This window comes from Bombina bombina, chromosome 4, assembly GCF_027579735.1.
Source record: "Bombina bombina isolate aBomBom1 chromosome 4, aBomBom1.pri, whole genome shotgun sequence".
NCBI classification, from domain to species: domain Eukaryota; kingdom Metazoa; phylum Chordata; class Amphibia; order Anura; family Bombinatoridae; genus Bombina; species Bombina bombina.
Genome location: NC_069502.1, coordinates 235522966 through 235547683, shown reverse-complemented (window position 1 = coordinate 235547683; position 24718 = coordinate 235522966). Strand labels below are relative to the sequence as shown.

Sequence of the window (24718 nt, the reverse complement as noted above, 5' to 3'; positions counted from 1 at the left end):
TCACAACTGGCAGCTAAAGTCAAGGATCAATGTGATCTTAGGCGGCAACAAACCTCCTGCTAATACTGCTTTTGAAACAATGTGCATTGCTAAGAACCGTATTAAGGGCAAAGGAGCCTATCTATCAAGCTCCGAACGGAGCTTGAAGGCCCGTGTTTCTGGCGAGTCTTCACAAGTTATGGAGCAGCGGTCTAAAGAACGCTGCTCCATAACCCTGTCCGCCTGCTCGGATGAGGCAGACAGGAATCGCCGGAAATCAACCCGATCGGGTTGATTGAAACCCCCCTGCTGGCGGCCGACTGCAGGGGGGCGGCGTTGCACCAGCAGCTCTTGTGAGCTGCTGGTGCAATGCTGAATACGGAGAGCGTATTGCTCTCCGCATTCAGCAATGTCTGTCGGACCTGATCCGCCTGTACCAGATATTTAACTCCCCTGAGTACGAGAGAAAACATAATTTATGCTTACCTGATAAATGTATTTCTCTTGTAGTGTATCCAGTCCACGGATCATCCATTACTTATGGGATATTAACTCCTCCCCAACAGGAAGTGCAAGAGGATTCACCCAGCAGAGCTGCTATATAGCTCCTCCCCTAACTGCCCTTACCAGTCATTCGACCGAAAACATGCAGAGAAAGGAAAACCATAGGGTGCAGTGGTGACTGTAGTTTAATGGAAAAATTACCTGCCTTAAAGTGACAGGGCGGGCCGTGGACTGGATACACTACAAGAGAAATAAATTTATCAGGTAAGTATAAATTATGTTTTCTCTTGTTAAGTGTATCCAGTCCACGGATCATCCATTACTTATGGGATACCAATACCAAAGCTAAAGTACACGGATGACGGGAGGGACAGGCAGGCTCTTTATACGGAAGGAACCACTGCCTGAAGAACCTTTCTCCCAAAAACAGCCTCCGAAGAAGCAAAAGTGTCAAATTTGTAAAATTTGGAAAAAGTATGAAGAGAAGACCAAGTTGCAGCCTTGCAAATCTGTTCAACAGAAGCCTCATTCTTAAAGGCCCAAGTGGAAGCCACAGCTCTAGTAGAATGTGCTGTAATTCTTTCAGGAGGCTGCTGTCCAGCAGTCTCATAGGCTAACCGTATTATGCTACGAAGCCAAAAGGAGAGAGAGGTAGCCGAAGCTTTTTGACCTCTCCTCTGACCAGAATAAACGACAAACAGGGAAGACGTTTGTCGAAAATCCTTAGTTGCCTGTAGATAAAATTTCAGGGCACGGACTACATCTAGATTGTGTAGCAGACGTTCCTTTTTCGAAGAAGGATTAGGACACAAAGATGGAACCACAATCTCTTGATTGATATTCCTGTTAGTGACCACCTTAGGTAGGAACCCAGGTTTAGTACGCAGAACTACCTTGTCTGAATGAAAAATCAGATAAGGAGAATCACAATGTAAGGCAGATAACTCAGAGACTCTTCGAGCCGAGGAAATCGCCATTAAAAACAGAACTTTCCAAGATAACAACTTGATATCAATGGAATGAAGGGGTTCAAACGGAACCCCCTGTAAAACATTAAGAACTAAGTTCAAACTCCATGGTGGAGCAACAGTTTTAAACACAGGCTTGATCCTAGCTAAAGCCTGACAAAAAGCTTGAACGTCCGGAACTTCTGACAGACGTTTGTGTAAAAGAATGGACAGAGCTGAAATCTGTCCCTTTAAGGAACTAGCGGATAAACCCTTTTCTAAACCTTCTTGTAGAAAAGACAATATCCTCGGAATCCTAACCTTACTCCATGAGTAACTCTTGGATTCGCACCAATATAAGTATTTGCGCCATATCTTATGGTAAATCTTTCTGGTAACAGGTTTCCTAGCCTGTATTAAGGTATCAATAACTGACTCAGAAAAACCACGTTTTGATAAAATCAAGCGTTCAATTTCCAAGCAGTCAGCTTCAGAGAAATTAGATTTTGATGTTTGAAGGGACCCTGGATCAGAAGGTCCTGTTTCAGAGGTGGCGACCAAGGTGGACAGGATGACATGTCCACTAGATCTGCATACCAAGTCCTGCGTGGCCATGCAGGCGCTATTAGAATCACTGATGCTCTCTCCTGTTTGATTCTGGCAATCAATCGAGGAAGCATCGGGAAGGGTGGAAACACATAAGCCATCCCGAAGGTCCAAGGTGCTGTCAAAGCATCTATCAGAACCGCTCCCGGATCCCTGGATCTGGACCCGTAACGAGGAAGCTTGGCGTTCTGTCGAGACGCCATGAGATCTATCTCTGGTTTGCCCCAACGTCGAAGTATTTGGGCAAAGACCTCCGGATGAAGTTCCCACTCCCCCGGATGAAAAGTCTGACGACTTAAGGAATCCGCCTCCCAGTTCTCCACTCCCGGGATGTGGATTGCTGACAGGTGGCAAGAGTGAGACTCTGCCCAGCGAATTATCTTTGATACTTCCATCATTGCTAGGGAGCTTCTTGTCCCTCCCTGATGGTTGATGTAAGCTACAGTCGTGATGTTGTCCGACTGAAACCTGATGAACCCCCGAGTTGTTAACTGGGGCCAAGCCAGAAGGGCATTGAGAACTGCTCTCAATTCCAGAATGTTTATTGGTAGGAGACTCTCCTCCTGATTCCATTGTCCCTGAGCCTTCAGAGAATTCCAGACAGCGCCCCAACCTAGTAGGCTGGCGTCTGTTGTTACAATTGTCCAGTCCGGCCTGCTGAATGGCATCCCCCTGGACAGATGTGGCCGAGAAAGCCACCATAGAAGAGAATTTCTGGTCTCTTGATCCAGATTCAGAGTAGGGGACAAGTCTGAGTAATCCCCATTCCACTGACTTAGCATGCACAATTGCAGCGGTCTGAGATGTAGGCGTGCAAAGGGTACTATGTCCATTGCTGCTACCATTAAGCCGATCACCTCCATGCATTGAGCTACTGACGGGTGTTGAATGGAATGAAGGACACGGCATGCATTTTGAAGCTTTGTTAACCTGTCTTCTGTCAGGTAAATCTTCATTTCTACAGAATCTATAAGAGTCCCCAAGAAGGGAACTCTTGTGAGTGGAAAGAGAGAACTCTTCTTTTCGTTCACCTTCCATCCATGCGACCTTAGAAATGCCAGTACTAACTCTGTATGAGACTTGGCAGTTTGAAAGCTTGAAGCTTGTATCAGAATGTCGTCTAGGTACGGAGCTACCGCAATTCCTCGCGGTCTTAGTACCGCCAGAAGAGCACCCAGAACCTTTGTGAAGATTCTCGGAGCCGTAGCCAATCCGAATGGAAGAGCTACAAACTGGTAATGCCTGTCTAGAAAGGCAAACCTTAGATACCGGTAATGATCTTTGTGAATCGGTATGTGAAGGTAAGCATCCTTTAAATCCACTGTGGTCATGTACTGACCCTTTTGGATCATGGGTAAAATTGTCCGAATAGTTTCCATTTTGAACGATGGAACTCTTAGGAATTTGTTTAGGATCTTTAAATCCAAGATTGGCCTGAAAGTTCCCTCTTTTTTGGGAACCACAAACAGATTTGAGTAAAACCCTTGTCCTTGTTCCGACCGCGGAACCGGATGGATCACTCCCATTAATAAAAGATCTTGTACGCAGCGTAGAAACGCCTCTTTCTTTATTTGGTTTGTTGACAACCTTGACAGATGAAATCTCCCTCTTGGGGGAGAGAATTTGAAGTCTAGAAGGTATCCCTGAGATATGATCTCTAACGCCCAGGGATCCTGGACATCTCTTGCCCAAGCCTGGGCGAAGAGAGAAAGTCTGCCCCCCACTAGATCCGTTCCCGGATCGGGGGCCCTCGATTCATGCTGTCTTAGGGGCAGCAGCAGGTTTCCTGGCCTGCTTGCCCTTGTTCCAGGACTGGTTAGGTCTCCAGCCTTGTCTGTAGCGAGCAACAGCTCCTTCCTGTTTTGGTGCAGAGGAAGTTGATGCTGCTCCTGCTTTGAAATTACGAAAGGAACGAAAATTAGATTGTCTAGCCTTAGGTTTGGCTCTGTCTTGAGGCAGGGCATGGCCTTTACCTCCTGTAATGTCAGCGATAATTTCTTTCAACCCGGGCCCGAATAAGGTCTGCCCTTTGAAAGGTATATTAAGCAATTTATTTAAAGTTATAGCATCAAATCTTTGTAAAAAACACAATTTTAGCAAAGGATTGCTCCCATTAGCAAAGGATAACTAACCCTGATAGCAGAAAAAAAATACAGAAATAAACGTTTTTTTATCACAGTCAACTACAATCTCACAGCTCTGCTGTGAGTGATTACCTCCCTCAAAACAAGTTTTGAAGACCCCTGAGTTCTGTAGAGATGAACCGGATCATGCAGGGAAGACAATAAACTTCTGACTGAATTTTTTGATGCGTAGCAAAAGCACCAAAAAAGGCCCCTCCCCCTCACACATAACAGTGAGAGAGATCAGTAAACTGTCATAAATTAAATAAAACGACTGCCAAGTGGAAAAAAATAGTGCCCAAAACATTTTTTCACCCAGTACCTCAGAAAATTAAACGATTTTACATGCCAGCAAAAAACGTTTAACATTAATAAATTGAGTGTTATTAAAAAGCCTGTTGCTAGTCCCTGCAAATTAGGCTAAAGTTTTATGCATACAGTATAATTCCAGTGAAGTGCCATTCCCCAGAATACTGAAGTGTAAAATATACATACATGACAGCCTGATAAATAAATAAATAAAATAAAAAAAGTCATGTGATCAGGGAGCTGTCAGAAGATGCTTAGATACAAGGTAATCACAGAGGTAAAAAGTATATTGTGTTGGTTATGCAAAACTGAGGAATGGGTAATAAAGGGATTATCTATCTTTTAAAACAAAAACAGAATTTATGCTTACCTGATAAATTACTTTCTCCAACGGTGTGTCCGGTCCACGGCGTCATCCATAACTTGTGGGAATATTCTCTTCCCCAACAGGAAATGGCAAAGAGCACAGCAAAAGCTGTCCACATAGCCCCTCCCAGGCTCCGTCCCCCCAGTCATTCGACCGACTGTTAGGAGAAAAAAAAGGAGAAACTATAGGGTGCCGTGGTGACTGTAGTGTATAGAGAAAGAAATTTTTCAAACCTGATTAAAAAACCAGGGCGGGCCGTGGACCGGACACACCGTTGGAGAAAGTAATTTATCAGGTAAGCATAAATTCTGTTTTCTCCAACATTGGTGTGTCCTGTCCACGGCGTCATCCATAACTTGTGGGAACCAATACCAAAGCTTTAGGACACGGATGAAGGGAGGGAGCAAATCAGGTTACCTAAACAGAAGGCACCACGGCTTGCAAAACCTTTCTCCCAAAAATAGCCTCCGAAGAAGCATAAGTATCAAATTTGTAGAATTTGGAAAAGTGTGCAGAGAAGACCAAGTCGCTGCCTTACATATCTGATCAACAGAAGCCTCGTTCTTGAAGGCCCATGTGGAAGCCACAGCCCTAGTAGAGTGAGCTGTGATTCGTTCAGGAGGCTGCCGTCCAGCAGTCTCATAAGCCAATCGGATGATGCTTTTCAGCCAGAAAGAAAGAGAGGTAGCAGTAGCTTTTTGTCCTCTCCTCTTACCAGAATAAACGACAAACAAAGAAGAAGTTTGTCTGAAATCCTTTGTTGCTTCTAAATAAAACTTTAAAGCACGGACTACATCTAAATTGTGTAACAAACGTTCCTTCTTTGAAGCTGGATTCGGACACAAAGAAGGAACAACTATTTCCTGGTTACTATTCTTGTTGGAAACAACTTTTGGAAGAAAACCAGGCTTGGTACGCAAAACAACCTTATCTGAATGAAACACCAGATAGGGTGGATCACACTGCAAAGCAGATAATTCAGAAACTCTTCTAGCAGAAGAGATAGCAACCAAAAACAGAACTTTCCAAGATAGTAACTTGATATCTATGGAATGTAAAGGTTCAAACGGAACCCCTTGAAGAACTGAAAGAACTAAATTTAGACTCCAGGGAGGAGTCAAGGGTCTGTAAACAGGCTTGATTCTGACCAAAGCCTGTACAAAAGCTTGTACATCTGGCACAGCTGCCAGTCATTTGTGTAACAAGAGACATAAAGCAGAAATCTGTCCTTTTAAAGAACTCGCTGACAATCCCTTATCCAAACCTTCTTGGAAAAAGGAGAGGATCTTAGGAATTTTAATCTTACTCCAGGAGAATCCCTTGGATTCACACCAACAGATATATCTTTTCCATATTTTATGGTAAATCTTTCTAGTCACAGGTTTTCTGGCTTGGACCAGAGTATCTATCACTGAATCTGAAAACCCACGTTTGGATAAAATCAAACGTTCAATTTCCAAGCAGTCAGCTGCAGAGAAACTAGATTTGGATGTTCGAATGGACCTTGTACTAGAAGATCCTGTCTCAAAGGTAGCTTCCATGGTGGAGCCGATGACATATTCACCAGGTCTGCATACCAAGTCCTTCGCGGCCACGCAGGAGCTATCAGAATCACTGAGGCCTTCTCCTGTTTGATCCTGGCTACAAGCCTGGGAAGGAGAGGGAACGGTGGAAACGCATAAGCTAGGTTGAACGACAAAGGCGCCACTAATGCATCCACTAGAGTCGCCTTGGGATCCCTGTATCTGGACCCGTAGCAAGGAACCTTGAAGTTCTGACGAGACGCCATCAGATCCATGTCTGGAATGCCCCATAATTGCGTCAACTGGGCAAAAACCACTGCATACTCTTCACCATCTCCGTGGAGATGCTACTTGTTCAGAGCGGCAAAGAGAATGACTGGGGGGGCGGAGCCTGGGAGGGGCTATGTGGACACGTTTTTGCTGTGCTCTTTGCCATTTCCTGTTGGGGAAGAGAATATTCCCACAAGTTATGGATGACGCCGTGGACCGGACACACCAATGTTGGAGAAAATTCTATTGCAGACTGTCCCTTTAAAATGGACATTCCAGCCATAATTGGAATCAAAATGGATGCATTTTAGTTTTGAATTGAAGATTTTTTTGTAATATACATGTATTAGCAAAAATGATTCTAATAAAAGTTATAGCGGTTTCACAAGTGTAGTTAAAGGGACATAAAACTCATATGCTAAATCACTTGAAACTGATGCAGTATAACTGTAAAAAGCTGACAGGAAAATATCACCTGAGAATCTCTATGTAAAAAAGGAAGATATTTTACCTCACAATCTCCTCAGCTCAGCAGAGTAAGTTCTGTGTAAAAAGTTATACTCAGCTGCTCCCAGCTGCAGGTAAAAAAAAAAAAGAAAAATGAAGAAGTGAACAGCAGCCAATCAGCATCAGCAGTGCTGAGGTCATGAACTCTTTTACTGTGATCTCATGAGATTTCACTTAACTCTCGTGAGATTTCATTGTAAACTTCCTTACACTGAATAGGGAAAATAGATAAGTGTGCACGAAAGCTTGCTCCTTCCGCTTTCCCGGGACAGACACACTAATATGCTGCTTAGAAATCCTTTACAATGGGATGTGGCTACTAAGAAACTTTTGAGGTAAAATATCTTTCTTTTTTACATAGAGATGTTCAGGTGATATTTTCTAGTCAGCTTTTTACAGCTATACTGCATCACTTTCAAGTATTTAAACATTTCGGTATTATGGCCCTTTAAGTATGCACCCTGCACCAGCATTTTAAACACAGCACTTGCTGAGAGAGCCTAAGGTTCTTTTACTATCTGATAATGACTCAGTTTGCTGACATCATACAAGCCCAACTGGGGCTCTGAGCAGCACATGCAGTAAAACAGTGATACCTTTTTGCCTATACATGTATATTGCAAATATGTTTCTATTCAAAGATGTAATTCATCTGTGTGCATTTCAATTTTGACCAGAATGCCCCTTTAAGATGCAAGTTAAATGCCTCATATTTTCAGTATGGTGCAGCTCATGTAGGGACATTTATGCATTTAACATACTCAGAAACTTAATATAGTTGATGCCCCCGCATAAAATATCAATACCTCATTAACAGATACTAACAACTGCAAAGCTAAAGCTACATTATAAGTAAATATACTATGAAGCCAGAACCCTGAAATCAATGCACATATTTTACTAAAGATAAAGACTGCAAACACAGCTTTCAAATAGCTTAAAAAGGGACATGAAACCCAATTTTTTTATTTCATGATTTAGAAAGAGCATGTCATTTTAAACAACTTTCTAATTTACTTCTATTATCTAATTTGCTTCATTCTCTTGATATCACTTGCTGAAAAGCATATCTAGATATGCTCAGTAGCTGCTGATTGGTTGCTGCACATAAAGGCCTTGTGTGATTGGCTCACACATGTACATTGCTATTTCTTCAACAAAGGATATCTAAAGAATTGAGCAAATTAGATAATAGATGTAAATTGGAAAGTGGTTTAAAATTGCATGCCCTATCTGAATCATGAAAGTTTAATTTTGACTAGACTGCCCCTTTAAGTATTCTGCTCCAATTATAAAAACTGGCCCAATCTCCAGCCTCTAACCATACAAATTACTGTCTCTCTCATTACCTAGGTTGTGAAAAAAGATATTACATTTAAATCAATATTCCATTATACACTAAATACAAGCAGCTATTAAACAGGGACAATGTACTAAGGCAACTACCTGATAAGTGTTCACTGTAATCAAAGCTGCTGCAGGAACACCCTTTACGGGTCTCCCTCTCTCCCAAAGGCTACTGGGAGGTTGATGTGTGCTGCTGACTCTTCCTTACATATAGTCAATACTGTTTAAGTATTGATTATTTTTATAGTATTGTTGGTGGTTTTAAAAGACAAAAATAACCATTTCAAATGACAAAATAAAGGAGCTATTTGTAAACTATTATTACACTCCAGCAGGTATAATATATCACTGAGTAGAACATTTCACAGCATAATGTCCTTTTAACTTATTACCATTAGGTAAAAGCCCAGGGCCAGCTGGATTTGGCTCTTAAATATTTCCACACACACAAAATTCCATCTGAATCTCAAAATGCTTTTTCCCCCCCAGACATTAAAGAGACCGTAAGGTCAAAGTTAAACTTTCATGACTGATATAGATCATGCAATTTTAAGCAACTTTCCATGTGCATCTAAATCTATACAGGTACGCCACAGCATTGTTCATGTAATGCTTCAGTATATAAATGTATGTAACAGTTTTTCATAGAAAATTTGCCAAGTGCCTTGTAAACATTATGTGGGTTGAAGGCACACACTTATCAATGAAGCAATGCTGCAAGATCACTACATTTTGGCTGGAAAGAGCACTAGTTTGTCAGGAAATCACAGGAGTCATCAGCTCCTACTGAGCATGTGCAAGAATTCACAGAAACATAAATTATGCTTACCTGATAATTTTCTTTTCTTCTGATGGGAAGAGTCCACAGCTGCATTCATTACTTTTGGGAAATACAGAGCCTGGCCACCAGGAGGAGGCAAAGACACCCCAACCAAAGGCTTAACTACTCCTCCCACTTCCCTCATCCCCCAGTCATTCTGCCAAGGGAACAAGGAACACTAGGAGAAATACAGGGTGAAAAAAGGTGCCAGAAGAATAAAAAAATTTCCGCCGCCTTATAGATAAAAACAAGGGAGGGCGCTGTTGACTCTTCCCGTCAGAAGAAAAGAAAATTATCAGGTAAGCATAATTTATGTTTTTCTTCTTAAACGGGAAGAGTCCACAGCTGCATTCATTACTTTTGGGAAAACAATACCCAAGCTAGAGGACACTGAATGCAAACAACGGGTGGGTACAAAATGCGGCCCCTTCGAAAGGCACCACAGCCTGAATTACCCAACACCCTATAAAAATATAGACGACATGAGTGAAAACCTGAAGCCCAGGTAACTGCACATTAATTACACCGCCAGCAAAGCAGAACTAGAGCCCACTCAGTCCGAGTTCGTCGAGTCCAAACAGCCTCCGAGGAATCAACTACGCAGACACAACTCCCATTAAGATACCCAGCCAAAAGATGAGGACCGCTGGGAGAACAGATTCCCAGGAAAAATCCAAAGGATCATTCCACACGGCCCAACAAACATAGAACAACCCAAGGTTGTCTTACCATAGTAGCGCCCAGGGAGACAAACTCCCTCGAAACACAAGGGCCGAATAAAAAGAGATCCATACACAGGGAAACACGTCCCAAAAAGGACTCGAGGAACACTCACATCCCTGAGTGGTTTCAAACTGTTAACCTTCCAAAAGCTCACAGCCCTCCGAAGACCAGGCTCCATGAGCGTCCCCTTCCCCCAGTACCAGACGTCAGTAGAAAAAGGAAGGACATCAAAAGTCATCCCATCAAAGTGAAGGACCGACTCTGGAAAAAAAAAGGTCAACACTACATAGGTAACCGATCCCAGAGCTTCCCTCCAGGGTAATGGTCCCAAGCCCAAGGCTAGTTAAAGACTGAAGACAAGAGTCCCAGACCTCTGGAAGAGAAAGGAAGGGTCAACGAGGAACAAAGCCCCATAACAGACCTCTGACCACTACCACAAACGGCATTCTACCGTGATTCAGATAGGCATTGTGTACGAGACCACCTACACAGCTGTCTTCCCCAAAAAGGAACACTTCCTAAGGGAAAAGGGCCCTCAGACCCCCAACATCTATATATCACAATCCAACATTCAGCAGGAGCCCCAACAGGGTTCAAACCCTCAGCCTCCCACTGCAGGAACGGATGGACCATTCACTACATCGCATCCCCCTTTCCAGGATTCTGAAAACGCAAGAAGGGAAAAGACCCTTACAAGGCAGGAAAAAGAGGACCCAGGAAGACCTAGAGCCTAAGCCACAGGCAGATAGGCATCTCCCACAGAAAACAAACCCCCACCCCCTCTGAGAGAGGTACAAAGAACCACAAACACCTAAGGTGATACTGAACCGTCCTCACCTCTCTAAGGAGAGACATGGACCTAGGCCAGGGTCCTCGAAAATCAGAATCGATCTAAAGATCTAACTTCCAGAGGAACCCTAAGTTGCCTCCTACGATTAGGAGCGCAACAAGGACGGAGAAACACCCGAACGTCAAAGACCGCGGTCAGACCAAGGGTATAAGATGGAAGAAACAACAGCCAGAGATCCTTGTAGAATCGATCTTCCAAAAAGAAACCCCTCCTTACAGGGTATAAAACTGGAGCCTCGCAGCTCCCCACAGAAGGGAACCCCTGCACACCACCTCTTAGAGTAACGCAACTCTGAGCAAAGGAAGCAGGCCATGCCTGCGCTTCCAGACCAGATGATCTACCCAAGACGGGAAGGAAGGAGACTCCGCCACCGCAAGAAAATGATTATTAGGCTAAAAAGTCAGCATCCGGAGAACTTTGAGTGAAGATGCAAATCATTCACCACTCGGAACTTCAGACCACATAGGTCACTCACATCTCCCAACTCCAATGGAATGGAAATGACGGTTCTGAGTCCCCAGGGACCTGAAAGAACCATGATGACGTCTGCAAAAACAGAGCCATATCCCAGGCGAGTAGCCCAAAACAGCCAACCTTAGATCAGCACTCACAACCCTCCATTCAGAGGGGTTGTATTTAAACGGTAGGCCTCATACTTCGATAGGTTCCAAGACCGTAGTCCATAGCAATAGGCCAAGTTACATACAGAATCCGACAGTATTTGTCAGCAGCACGAGGGTGACATGAACCCAGGGACACTCCAGAACTACCCAAAGTCCAAGAAAATTTGATCCGAAGGATCGATAAAATAAACTAGAAAGCATAATTCTATTATTCAAAAAGTGCACAACTTTCGAGGAAGTGCCCACGCGACCACAAAATCGCAAGTATCGGTTCCAGAGAAGAACGAATGTTCTCAAAACGAAAACACAGATATGAGAAAAAACAAATTAAACACATCTATCCGGATCACAAATAAAATGAAGGCAGCATCCATCGGGTGAACGTCAGCTGATCAGAGGCCCCATTCACCCAAGCTCAGAACCGGAACCGAAACATAAAGAAAAATAAAACGGAGACGTTAAGGAGATTGGCTTCATCCCCAAACATCATATCCAAGTTGCCATCCAGCATCTAAGGTCTTGGATCCCTTGGTCCACTAGGACTGGGATCCTCCAACATCGCCAAAACAAGCCTTAAAAAGAACACGAAGACGTGCCAGCCTATAATGAAAGGCAAATTCATCCCTCGCCGAATCAAAGAAAGACCCTGGCTACGAGGTTGGGGCCCCTGAAGCCTCAGAGGTCAACACTTCCCCAGAAGGCCGAACTGAATCAGGTGATCCCATGCCCAATAGGCCCTGGTTAACAGAGCACCGGCAATATCTTAGAAATATATTTAACTTGGGAGATATAAATGAGCCAGTGCCATCGAAATTGGCAATGCGAAACCCGTGTTGTAACCTCTGGAGGAAACAAGCCACCCTCCGGAGAAGTAGTAAAGGCCATAGGGACACCTGCTTGCGTAGCCAAGAAAGGGTCTGGGGCACGCGCCTCACGGGACATAGAAATCTCAGAGGCGGATGGCTCAACGCACTCTAAGCTCCCTGGTTCGGGGGAAGAGAGTACTCTAGAAGGGCAATCGGAACATAACTGATGGGCATTGATAACCCGGGCCATTTCATATTCATCACAAGACACATGCTCCGTATCGGAGCCATCCGTGTCCAACATATCAGAATACTCCATAATCTTGGGATTACAAAAATGACAAAAACTAACAGGCACCTTTTTAATACCCCCAATGACTGGAGCACTCACCACCTCCTGTGAAGCAGACAACCCACAATCTAGATTCTCTTGGTCACACACAATCAGCATTCAGAAGTGAGAAACAATGTAACCGAACCAGTCACGAGGTGCACCATGCCAGTCACAGAAAAGGGTGCGCAATCTTGAGAGATCACGTCAGTAAAATAAGGCCGTTATGTCCCGTAAAAGCAGTGAGCCTAGGTATTGCTACACATTTGCAGATAAAACCATCTAACAAACATGATTGAAGTCCCCCCTGTTCAATAACCCCCCTTAGAAGATATTAACCCATGATTCCTTATTAAGATAAAAAGGAGTCCCACTGGGACCCTACCTTGTTTCGTTAACATAACATTCACAAATCGAAATAAAATGAAACAATCCTACCGGAATCTATGCCGTGGAACAGGAACACGGCCCTTAAAGTGTGACAGATAGTAGCCTTGCTTCTGACATGGACTTGAGTGAATAAAGGTAGGCAGCGAAACTCGTCAAAGCTGATTACCAAGGAGCTGTTAATATAAGTCGGGATGGGTTCGCAGGAAAACTCTCCCTGCATCTCCGGACTCTAATTTTCATCCATGCTCTCACTGAGAGGTTGATAGGATTACTTAAAACTCCAGTCCCATTGCGAAGAGTACTACCCTCCATAAGAGACTATCTCAAACTTCTGACACTTCTCTGCCAACCTCCTGTGACGAAAGGCAAAGAATGACTGGGGGATGAGGGAAGTGGGGGAGGTATTTAAGCCTTTGGCTGGGGTGTCTTTGCCTCTTCCTGGTGGCCAGGTTCTGTATTTCCCAAAAGTAATGAATGCAGCTGTGGACTCTTCCCGTTTAAGAAGAAAATATAGATATTTACATTTGTGATTGGCTGATGGCTGTCACATGATACAGGGGGAGTGGAAATAGACATAATGGAACTTTGTCAGAAAAAAATCTACTACTCATTTGAAGTTCAGACTAAGTGCTATTGCATTCTTTTTTATCATGCATTTGCCGATACTACTGTATTTACTGGTCCTTTAACATAGAAACAGATTTTGATAGCAGAAAAGAACCAACGTCTGCACAACGCAGCATAATGCACATTAAAGTATTTTATTGTTTTATTTCTACATCAAAAATGCATTGCAAAAGATCTGATTAAAAAAAAATCATTTAAAACCTAATCACTTTGTTAGAAAACTATGCATTGTGCCCTGACATACACCCCTTGAAAAGCCTCTTGTACTCGTGTATCAACTAATTACAATGCATGTAGAAGTGTCAGGGTTCTGCATTCTTATGCACCTCTTATACATTCTTGAATTCTGCTAACATTTTTGCCCTTACCAGCTCCATTAGAAGCCTATTCTACTAATCAACCACCCTCTTTGTAAAACCCTCTAAACCTTTGTGAGTGGTGTTAAATGTCTTTATTGTTCTACAATGGCTTCTGTAAAATACTCATGAACCACCTGCTACCCTCAAGCTTAAAGGGATATGAACCCCATTTTTTCTTTCTTTCATACAGAATGTGAATTTAAACAACTTCCTAATTTGCTTTTATTATCAAATTTCTACCGTTCTCCTGGTATCTTTTGTTGAAGAACAGGAACATATGCTTAGGAGCAGGCCGAGTTCTGGAATGCTAAATGGCAGCAATTTTGCTGGAATGTTATCCATTTGCAAAAACACTAGATGACAGCACTATTCCCTGCCATGTAGTGCTTAAAGGGACACTGAACCCAATTTTTTTCTTTTATGATTCAGATAGAGCATGCAATTTTAAGCAACTTTCTAATTTACTCCTATTATCAATTTTTCTTCGTTCTCTTGCTATCATTATTTAAAAAAGAAGGCATCTAAGCCTTTTTTTTGTTTCAGTACTCTGGACAGCACTTTTTTATTGGTGGATGAATTTATCCACCAATCAGCAAGGACAACCCAGGTTGTTCACCAAAAATGGGCCGGCATCTAAACTTACATTCTTGCATTTCAAATAAAGATACCAAGAGAATTAAGAAAATTTGAAGTAAACTAGAAAGTTGCTTAAAATGTCATGCTCAATCTGAATCACGAAAGAAAATTTATGGGTACAGTGTCCCTTTAAGATGCCTACCTAGATAGCTCTTCAACACATAATATATCATGGGAACAAAACAAATTTGATAATAGAAGTAAATTGGAAACTTTTTTTAAATGGTCTGCTCCGTCTGAATCACAAAATAATATTTTTGGGGTTTCATATGTCTTTAAGATCATGACCCCATGTCCTTGTACTGCTCTTTTTGTGAAAAATGTTTTCAGCCTCAGCTTTATAAAAATCCTTAAAATACTTGAAGGTTTCTATCATATCACCTCTCTCCCTTCTCTCCACTGATAAGGTCCTTGTAAGTTGTATTGCTTAGACAAGGTACCATTTTTGTAGCCCTACTCTGAAATATATTGGTTTATTTGCACCCTTCTGGAGACCATATGCAGAACTATACACAGTGATCTACTGCTAAGACCTCTCTACTGGCCTTTCCTACTGTGCTACTACACTATTTACCAAATTATTATCTGAACTAAATGACAAAATCCATTGAATCACAAATGCATCATTTTGCACCAGTTGGTCCCCCAGTTTTTTTATTATTACGACAACTTTGATTTACCACTCCTGGAGATTAACATGGTTACAAACGTTTGCATCTTCAGCATCCTCACTGACACATACTATTAATCACATTAGTATGAGTATGTTAAACAAAAAATAGCCCAATAACTGCCCCCTCCATTTCATCAATTCATTTTCACTTTTGTCAATCCTTAAAGGGATAGAAAGGTCAAAATTGAAATGAACATGGGAGCATTGACATTTTTACATAAAAACAGAATTTATGCTTACCTGATAACTTACTTTCTCTTGCGGTGTATCCAGTCCACGGATTCATCCTTTACTTGTGGGATACCAATACCAAAGCTTTAGGACACAGATGAAGGGAGGGAACAAGACAGGTACCTTAAACGGAAGGCACCACTGCTTGCAAAACCTTTCTCCCAAAAATAGCCTCCGAAGAAGCAAAAGTATCGAATTTGTAAAATTTGGCAAAAGTATGCAGTGAAGACCAAGTCGCTGCCTTACAAATCTGTTCAACAGAAGCCTCATTTTTGAAAGCGCATGTGGAAGCCACTGCTCTGGTAGAATGAGCAGTAATTCTTTCAGGAGGCTGCTGGCCAGCAGTCTCATAGGCCAAACGGATGATGCTTTTCAGCCAAAAGGAAAGAGAGGTAGCAGTCGCTTTCAGACCTCTCCTCTTACCAGAATAGATAACAAACAAGGAAGATGTTTGTCTGAAATCCTTAGTTGCTTGTAAATAGAACTTTAAAGCACGAACTACATCAAGATTGTGTAACAGACGTTCCTTCTTCTTCAAAGGATTAGGACACAGAGAAGGAACAACTATTTCCTGGTTAATATTCTTGTTAGAAACAACTTTAGGAAGAAAACCAGGCTTGGTACGCAAAACTACCTTATCTGCGTGGAACACCAGGTAAGGTGAATCGCACTGTAAGGCAGATAATTCTGAAACTCTTCGAGCAGAAGAGATAGCTACCAAAAACAAAAACTTTCCAAGATAACAACTTAATATCTATGGAATGTAAAGGTTCAAACGGAACCCCTTGAAGAACTGAAAGAACTATATTTAGACTCCATGGCGGAGCCACAGGTTTATAGACAGGCTTGATTCTGACTAAAGCCTGAGCAAACGCTTGAACGTCTGGTACCTCTGCCAGACGCTTGTGTAAAAGGATAGACAGAGCAGATATTTGTCCTTTTAAGGAACTAGCTGACAATCCTTTCTCCAATCCTTCTTGGAGACAGGACAATATCCTGGGAATCCTAATCTTACTCCATGAGTAACCCTTGGATTCACACCAACAAAGATATTTCCGCCATATCTTATGGTAGATTTTCCTGGTGACAGGCTTTCTAGCCTGAATCAGAGTATCTATAACTGACTCAGAGAAACCACGCTTTGATAGAAATAAGCATTCAATCTCCAAGCAGTCAGACGTAGAGAAACTAGATTTGGATGCTTGAACGGACCCTGTATTAGAAGATCCTGCCTCATTGGCAGTGTCCATGGTGGGACAGATGACATGTCCACTAGGTCTGCATACCAAATCCTGCGTGGCCACGCAGGCGCTATCAGAATCACCGAAGCCTTCTCCTGCTTGATTCTGGAGACCAGACAAGGAAGGAGAGGAAACGGTGGAAAAACATAAGCCAGATTGAAGGACCAAGGCGCTGCTAGAGCATCTATCAATACCGCCTTGGGGTCCCGGGACCTGGACCCGTAGAGAGGAAGTTTGGTGTTCTGACGGGACGCCATCAGATCCAATTCTGGAGTGCCCCATAGCTGAATCAGCTGGGCAAATACCTCCGGGTGGAGTTCCCATTCCCCCGGGTGAAAAGTCTGACGACTTAGAAAATCCGCCTCCCAGTTGTCTACTCCTGGGATGTGAATTGCTGAGAGATGGCAGGAGTGATCCTCCACCCACCTGATTATTTTGGTTACTTCCGTCATCGCTAGGGAACTCTTTGTTCCCCCCTGATGATTGACGTAAGCTACAGTCGTGATGTTGTCCGACTGAAATCTGATGAATTTGGCCGCAGCTAGTTGAGGTCATGCCTGAAGAGCGTTGAATATCGCCCTCAGTTCCAGAATGTTTATCGGGAGAAGCGTTTCTTCCCGAGACCATAAGCCCTGAGCTTTCAGGGAGTCCCAGACCGCACCCCAGCCTAACAGACTGGCGTCGGTCGTTACAATGACCCACTCTGGCCTGCGGAAACATATTCCCTGAGACAACCACCAGAGAAGAGAATCTCTGGTCTCCTGGTCCAACTGAATTTGAGGAGACAAATCTGCATAATCCCCATTCCACTGTTTGAGCATGCATAGTTGCAGTGGTCTGAGGTGTATCCGAGCAAAAGGGACTATGTCCATTGCCGCTACCATTAATCCGATTGCCTCCATGCACTGAGCTACAGATGGCCGAGGAATGGAATGAAGAACTCGGCAAGTAGTTAAAAGTTTCAACCTTCTGACCTCCATCAGAAATATTTTCATTTCTACTGAATCTATTAGTGTTCCTAGGAAGGGAACCCTTGTGAGTGGGGACAGAGAACTCTTTTTGATGTTCACCTTCCACCCGTGAGACCTCAGAAAGGCCAATACAATCTCCGTGTGAGCCTTGGCTCTGTGAAAGGACGGCGCCTGAATTAAGATGTCGTCCAAATAAGGCGCCACCGCTATGCCCCGCGGTCTTAGAACCGCCAGAAGGGACCCTAGCACCTTTGTGAAAATTCTGGGAGCAGTGGCTAAACCGAATGGAAGAGCCACGAACTGGTAATGCTTGTCTAGGAAAGCGAACCTGAGGAACTGATGATGATGATGATCTTTGTAGATAGGGATATGCAGGTACTCATCCTTTAGATCCACGGTAGTCATATATTGACCTTCCTGGATCATAGGTAAGATTGTCCGAATGGTCTCCATCTTGAATGATGGGACTCTGAGGAATCTGTTTAGAATTTTTAGATCTAGGATTGGTCTGAAAGTTCCTTGATTTTTTGGGAACCACAAACAGGTTTGAGTAAAAACCCAGACCTTGTTCTGCAATTGGAACTGGGTATATCACTCCCATCGTATGTAGATCTTCTACACAGCGTAAGAACGCCTCTTTCTTTGTCTGGTCTGTAGACAGACGAGAAATGTGGAACCTTCCCCTTGGAGGGGAGTCCTTGAATTCTAGAAGATATCCCTGGGTAACAATCTCTAATGCCCAGGGATCGTGAACATCTCTTGCCCAGGCCTGAGCGAAGAGAGAGAGTCTGGCCCCTACTAGATCCGGTCCCGGATCGGGGGCTACCCCTTCATGCTGTCTTGGTAGCAGCTGCAGGCTTTTTGGCCTGTTTACCCTTGTTCCAGCCCTGGTAAGGCTTCCAGGTTGCCTTGGGCTGTGAAGAGTTACCCTCTTGCTTTGCAGCTGTAGAGGTTGAAGCGGGACCGCTCCTGAAGTTACGAAAGGAACGAAAATTAGCTTTGTTTCTAGCCTTAAAGGGCTTGTCCTGAGGGAGAGCATGGCCCTTTCCCCCGGTGATTTCCGAAATAATCTGCAGTAGTTACAGGAATAATGCAGGCAATAGGTTGGAGAAGGAAACCTTGTTGAACAAAAATTTTCTTAAGTAAACCTAACTTTTTATCCATAGGATCTTTAAAAGCACAACCGTCTTCAATTGGTATGGTTGTGCGCTTAGCAAGTGAAGAAACAGCCCCCTCTACCTTAGGGACCGTATGCCACAAGTCCCGCCTGGGGTCAGTTATGGGGAACATTTTCTTAAAAATAGGGGGAGGGGAACAAAAGGGACACCTGGTCTATCCCACTCCCTAGTAACAATATCCGCAACCCTTTTAGGGATCGGAAACGCATCAGTGTATACAAGGACCTCTAGGTACTTGTCCATTTTACACAATTTCTCTGGGACCACCATAGGGTCACAATCATCCAGAGTGGCTAATACCTCCCTGAGCAATACGCGGAGGTGTTCCAGTTTAAATTTAAACGCTAATGAATCTGACTCTGCCTGATGAGAAACCTTTCCTGAGTCGGAAATTTCTCCCTCAGACATCAAATCCCTCACCCCCACTTCGGAGTGTTGTGAGGGTACATCAGATAAGGCTACCAAAGCTTCAGACTGCTCATAATCTGTTCTTAAAACAGAGCTATCGCGCTTTGCAGGAAAAACTGGCAGTTTGGATAGAAAGGCCGCAAGGGAATTATCCATGACTGTCGCTAGTTGTTGCAAAATAATAGGGGCAGACGCACTAGAGGTACTAGGCATCGCTTGAGCGGGCGTAACTGGTTGTGACACATGGAGAGAGGTAGGCGGACTTTCCTCATTACCTTCAGTCTGAGAATCATCTAGGGCCACACTTTTAAGTGCAACAATATGATTTTTGAAGAGTATAGACATATTAGTGCAATTGGGACACATTCTGAGAGGGGGTTCCACCATGGCTTCTAAACACATTGAACAAGGATTTTCCTTAGTGTCAGACATGTTTAACAGACTAGAAGCATACACAAGCAGGCTTGGAAAACACTTTAATCAAATAAACACAATTTGAAAAAACGTTACTGTGCCTTTAAGAAATAAAAAGAGCACACAATTTTACAAAACAGTGAAAAATGCACCAATCCTTTTGAAATGTTCACAGTATGTACCTAAGGCTTTAAAATGATTGCACCACAAGTTTCAGAACGATTAACTAAAGCCCACAACCGGTTAATTAACTACAGCACCTTGCCACAGCTTACTGCTGTGGCCCTACCTGCCCTTAGGGATCAGTTTTGGGGGAATAAAGCTTCTTTTAGGTCCTCAATCAGCAGCTGGACCCTCCATGTGAAGCAGCATGAACAGTCTTTCAATTCTAACTGCGCATCTGAGGCACGAAATTAGGCCCCTCCCACTCCACTTGAGTTGTGAGGCCTACAAAAATCACTTCTAAGTGACTAAATTTATGCCATGTGGATGATAACCCCAGTAAAACACTCCAAAGTGCTTAAAAAAGTGTCTCCAACGAGTATTTCTTAAATAATCGATTGCCCTGCATTAGTGTCAACCAGCCTATTTAGCCCTGTTATGTAAGCATTCAATTCTATACTAAGTCTCAGAACATAGCTTACCCTCCCAACATAGGGATCTTGTCAGTCTTCTAGCATTATCTCAGTCTTGTCTAGAAATAAATGACTGAACATACCTCATTGCAGTCAAGCCTGCAAACTGTTCCCCCCAACTGAAGTTTTCTGGCACTCCTCAGTCCTGTGTGGGAACAGCAGTGGATTTTAGTTACAACATGCTAAAATCATTTTCCTCTCAGCAGAATTCTTCATCACTTTTCTGCTAGAGAGTAAATAGTACAAACCGGTACCATTTAAAAATAACAAACTCTTGATTGAAGATATAAAACTACAATTCTAACACCACATTCACTTTACCCTCCCGTAGAGAGACCCTAGTGCTTAGAGCCGGCAAAGAGAATGACTGGGGGGTGGAGCTAGAGGGGGAGCTATATGGACAGCTCTGCTGTGTGCTCTCTTTGCCACTTCCTGTAGGGAATGAGAATATCCCACAAGTACAGGATGAATCCGTGGACTGGATACACCTTGCAAGAGAAAGTATTTTTTTCAATATACTTTTTCTTAGCAAAAAAAAAAATTCTAGTAAAAAGGTGTTACTGTATTTTTAGCAGTATACATACATATGCTGTGAGGGCCCGTGCACCAGTAATCAATCTCTGAGAGCTAGTAGTGGTCTGTATTACATCTGCAAGCTACTGCGGACTCTCTTAGAAGGTGTGCTGTGTGAATACTACTGTGGTGTTTGAATACTGTTGAAAAACAGTGAAAATGACCTAAAATTTTAACACACCCAGGCACATTTCAGTTTTTACCTTTCTATCCCTTTAAGCCACCATTCCACCCACTAAACTCTTCTTAATTCTAATCCAAGGCAAACTCTTTTATCATTTCAAATGAAATAACATAAAAATAATCTTATTAGACAAATAAAATGAGAATTACAGTTTCACAGAACAAAATCACAAAAGATTGAAAAGTTAAGCAGTTAGTTTACCTGGGGTTATCATGGTGAGTGGCAGAAGCAGAGGCCGCTGACCCTCCACGCAAGACCGGCCTGGAGAATGTTTAGGCAGAAGGAAGAGACAAGGACAGAAAGAGACAGGATGCAAAACTGAATCACCCAAGGTAATGGAACACATTCATTTTACAGGACCATTGCATGAGATGTGTAGACAAATCTGGGTTCTAACAAATATTCACACCATTTTACAACATACATAAAGAACACAGTTCCCAGAAAGGCCATGTTCTTACTTCAAGGCCATTCTGGCAGTGAAGGGTTTAAGGGGACAGAGGAGGGAAGACATTCACCTGCGGTTTTCATCCAACACATCGATGACCTGCTGATAAGCCCTGCGGGTAGAGGTCTGAATGAGCGATAGAATGCCACGGGCAGAGAAAAGGTCTGCTCCTTCCACAGGGGGCGAGGGAGCAGGACACAGCGGGCCTGTGTGAGCAGACGGAGTCGGTCTGACCGGAGGAGAGCAGTAGAGAAATATAGGTCAGACTTAGTGAGGTGAAAAAGGGGATACGGAGTATGGGATAAAGCAAGAGACAAAGAAGGGAGAGACAGTGTTAAACAAGACAGATAAGATGAAACAAGAAAGGAAAAACAGAATGCAATAAGAAAGAGTGCATGCAACAAGGAAGAAAATGAGATAGAAAAAAAAAAAAGAAGGATGGGAGACAGCAATATCCATAAATATAGAAGGTAGCGGGCAATAGACAGAAAATTAGAAAGCTGGAAATAACCTGTGAAAGAAAACGAATGTGGGGAAAAGAGAAACAAGAAGGGATAATGATGAGAAGTGAGATGTAAAAGAAAACAGCTGTTAGAAAAGCAGATAAAAGGGGGAAGATAATCAGGCATTATAGATAGAGGGGATAGAGAGGAATGGGAAAAACAATAGGAACAAAAAGGAAGAGAGTTTACTGGAAGTAAAAAAGAAGTAAATCTACAAGGGCAAAGAAAATAAATTTGAGGGAGCTCACACTCCTGCTCTCAGTGGAAGCAAAAAGGTGGTGATGATTGGCTGAGCCATGTATCATGTTGTAATAAACCAACAACAACAAAGGGACAAGCTGACCTATAATGGTAATGAAGACAACAGAACATCTGCATAGCTTAGTAAAGTCACATTCTACTGCTACAATTTTAATACTCGGTGGTGTGATGTCTGCAATAAGAGAGCTAGGAGTAGTGAGGGATGAACGTCTGCCAAGGTCAACACAAAAAAAAACAGCAGTGGAGACAAAAAAAAAAAAAAGAAAGGAAGAGCTGCTAGTGATAGTCGCATTTTAATTAAAGAGAGATAGAAAAGAGATAGAAAAGTGAATCAACTTCAGTAGCCAGTAAAATTAGCTAATATTTGTAATGTGTGGTGTACAAATTATTGGTAAAGACACTGAACCCAATTTTTTTTATTTCGTGATTCAGATAGAGAATGCAATTTTAAGCAACTTTCTAATTTACTCCTATTATCAAATTTTCTTCATTCTCTTGGTATCTTTATTTGAAAAGGAAGAATGTAAGTTTAGATGCCGGCCCATTTTTGGTGAACAACCTGGGTTGTTTTTGTTGATTGGTGGATTAATTTACCCGACCAATAAACAACTGCTGTCTAGTGTTCTGAACCAAAATAGCTCTGATGCCTTATTTTTCAAATAAAGATAGCAAGAGAACGAAGAAAATTTGGTAATAGGAGTAAATTAGAAAGTTACTTAAAATTGCATGCTCTATCTGAATCACAAAAACATAATTTATGCTTACCTGATAAATTCCTTTCTTCTGTTGTGTGATCAGTCCACGGGTCATCATTACTTCTGGGATATTATCTGCTCCCCCACAGGAAGTGCAAGAGGATTCACCCAGCAGAGTTGCTATATAGCTCCTCCCCTCTACGTCACCTCCAGTCATTCGACCAAAGACCAACGAGAAAGGAGAAGCCAAGGGTGTAGTGGTGACTGAATTATAATTTAAAAAATATGTACCTGCCTTAAAAAACAGGGCGGGCCGTGGACTGATCACACAACAGAAGAAAGGAATTTATCAGGTAAGCATAAATTATGTTTTCTTCTGTTATGTGTGATCAGTCCACGGGTCATCATTACTTCTGGGATACCAATACCAAAGCAAAAGTACACGGATGACGGGAGGGATAGGCAGGCTCATTATACAGAAGGAACCACTGCCTGAAGAACCTTTCTCCCAAAAATAGCCTCCGAAGAAGCAAAAGTGTCAAATTTGTAAAATTTGGAAAAAGTATGAAGCGAAGACCAAGTTGCAGCCTTGCAAATCTGTTCAACAGAGGCCTCATTCTTAAAGGCCCAAGTGGAAGCCACAGCTCTAGTGGAGTGAGCTGTAATTCTTTCAGGAGGCTGCTGTCCAGCAGTCTCATAGGCTAAACGTATTATGCTACGAAGCCAAAAAGAGAGAGAGGTAGCAGAAGCTTTTTGACCTCTCCTCTGTCCAGAATAAACGACAAACAGGGAAGAAGTTTGGCGAAAATCTTTAGTTGCCTGCAAGTAGAACTTGAGGGCACGAACTACATCCAGATTGTGTAGAAGACGTTCCTTCTTTGAAGAAGGATTTGGACACAAGGAGGGAACAACAATCTCTTGATTGATATTCCTGTTAGAGACAACCTTAGGTAAGAACCCAGGTTTAGTACGCAGAACTACCTTGTCTGAGTGAAAGATCAGATAAGGAGAATCACAATGAAGGGCTGATAACTCAGAGACTCTTCGAGCCGAGGAAATAGCCATTAAAAATAGAACTTTCCAAGATAACAATCTTATATCAATGGAATGAAGGGGTTCAAACGGAACACCCTGTAAAACGTTAAGAACTAAGTTTAAACTCCATGGCGGAGCAACAGTTTTAAACACAGGCTTGATCCTAGCTAAAGCCTGACAAAAGGCCTGGATGTCTGAATTTTCTGACAGACGCCTGTGTAACAAGATGGACAGAGCTGAGATCTGTCCCTTTAATGAGCTAGCCGATAAACCCTTTTCTAAACCTTCTTGTAGAAAAGACAATATCCTAGGAATCCTAACCTTACTCCAGGAGTAATCTTTGGATTCACACCAGTATAGGTATTTACGCCATATTTTATGGTAAATCTTTCTGGTAACAGGCTTCCTAGCCTGTATCAGGGTATCAATAACCGACTCAGAAAACCCACGTTTTGATAAAATCAAGCGTTCAATTTCCAAGCAGTCAGCTTCAGAGAAGTTAGACTTTGATGTTTGAATGGACCCTGAATCAGAAGGTCCTGTCTTAGAGGTAGAGACCACGGCGGACAGGATGACATGTCCACTAGATCTGCATACCAAGTCCTGCGCGGCCATGCAGGC

The 24718-nt window shown here is 42.8% G+C and overlaps 1 protein-coding gene across 4 annotated transcripts in view; it reads right to left on the bottom strand.

The window, feature by feature from the left end:
* The window catches only part of MFF (mitochondrial fission factor), a 140243-nt gene that overhangs the window by 64745 nt on the left and 50780 nt on the right, over nucleotides 1-24718 (bottom strand). For 2 of the 4 annotated variants that reach the window (XM_053709839.1, XM_053709840.1), the window contains exons 5-6: nucleotides 21674-21832; nucleotides 21357-21416 (exon numbers count right to left, since the gene is read on the bottom strand). The exons of 1 other annotated variant lie outside the window; for it this stretch is intronic. In XM_053709839.1, coding sequence (XP_053565814.1) covers nucleotides 21357-21416; nucleotides 21674-21832 — 219 coding nt within the window. The remainder of the gene's footprint in view (nucleotides 1-21356; nucleotides 21417-21673; nucleotides 21833-24718) is intronic. One more of the 4 variants, XM_053709841.1, reaches the window with a different exon arrangement.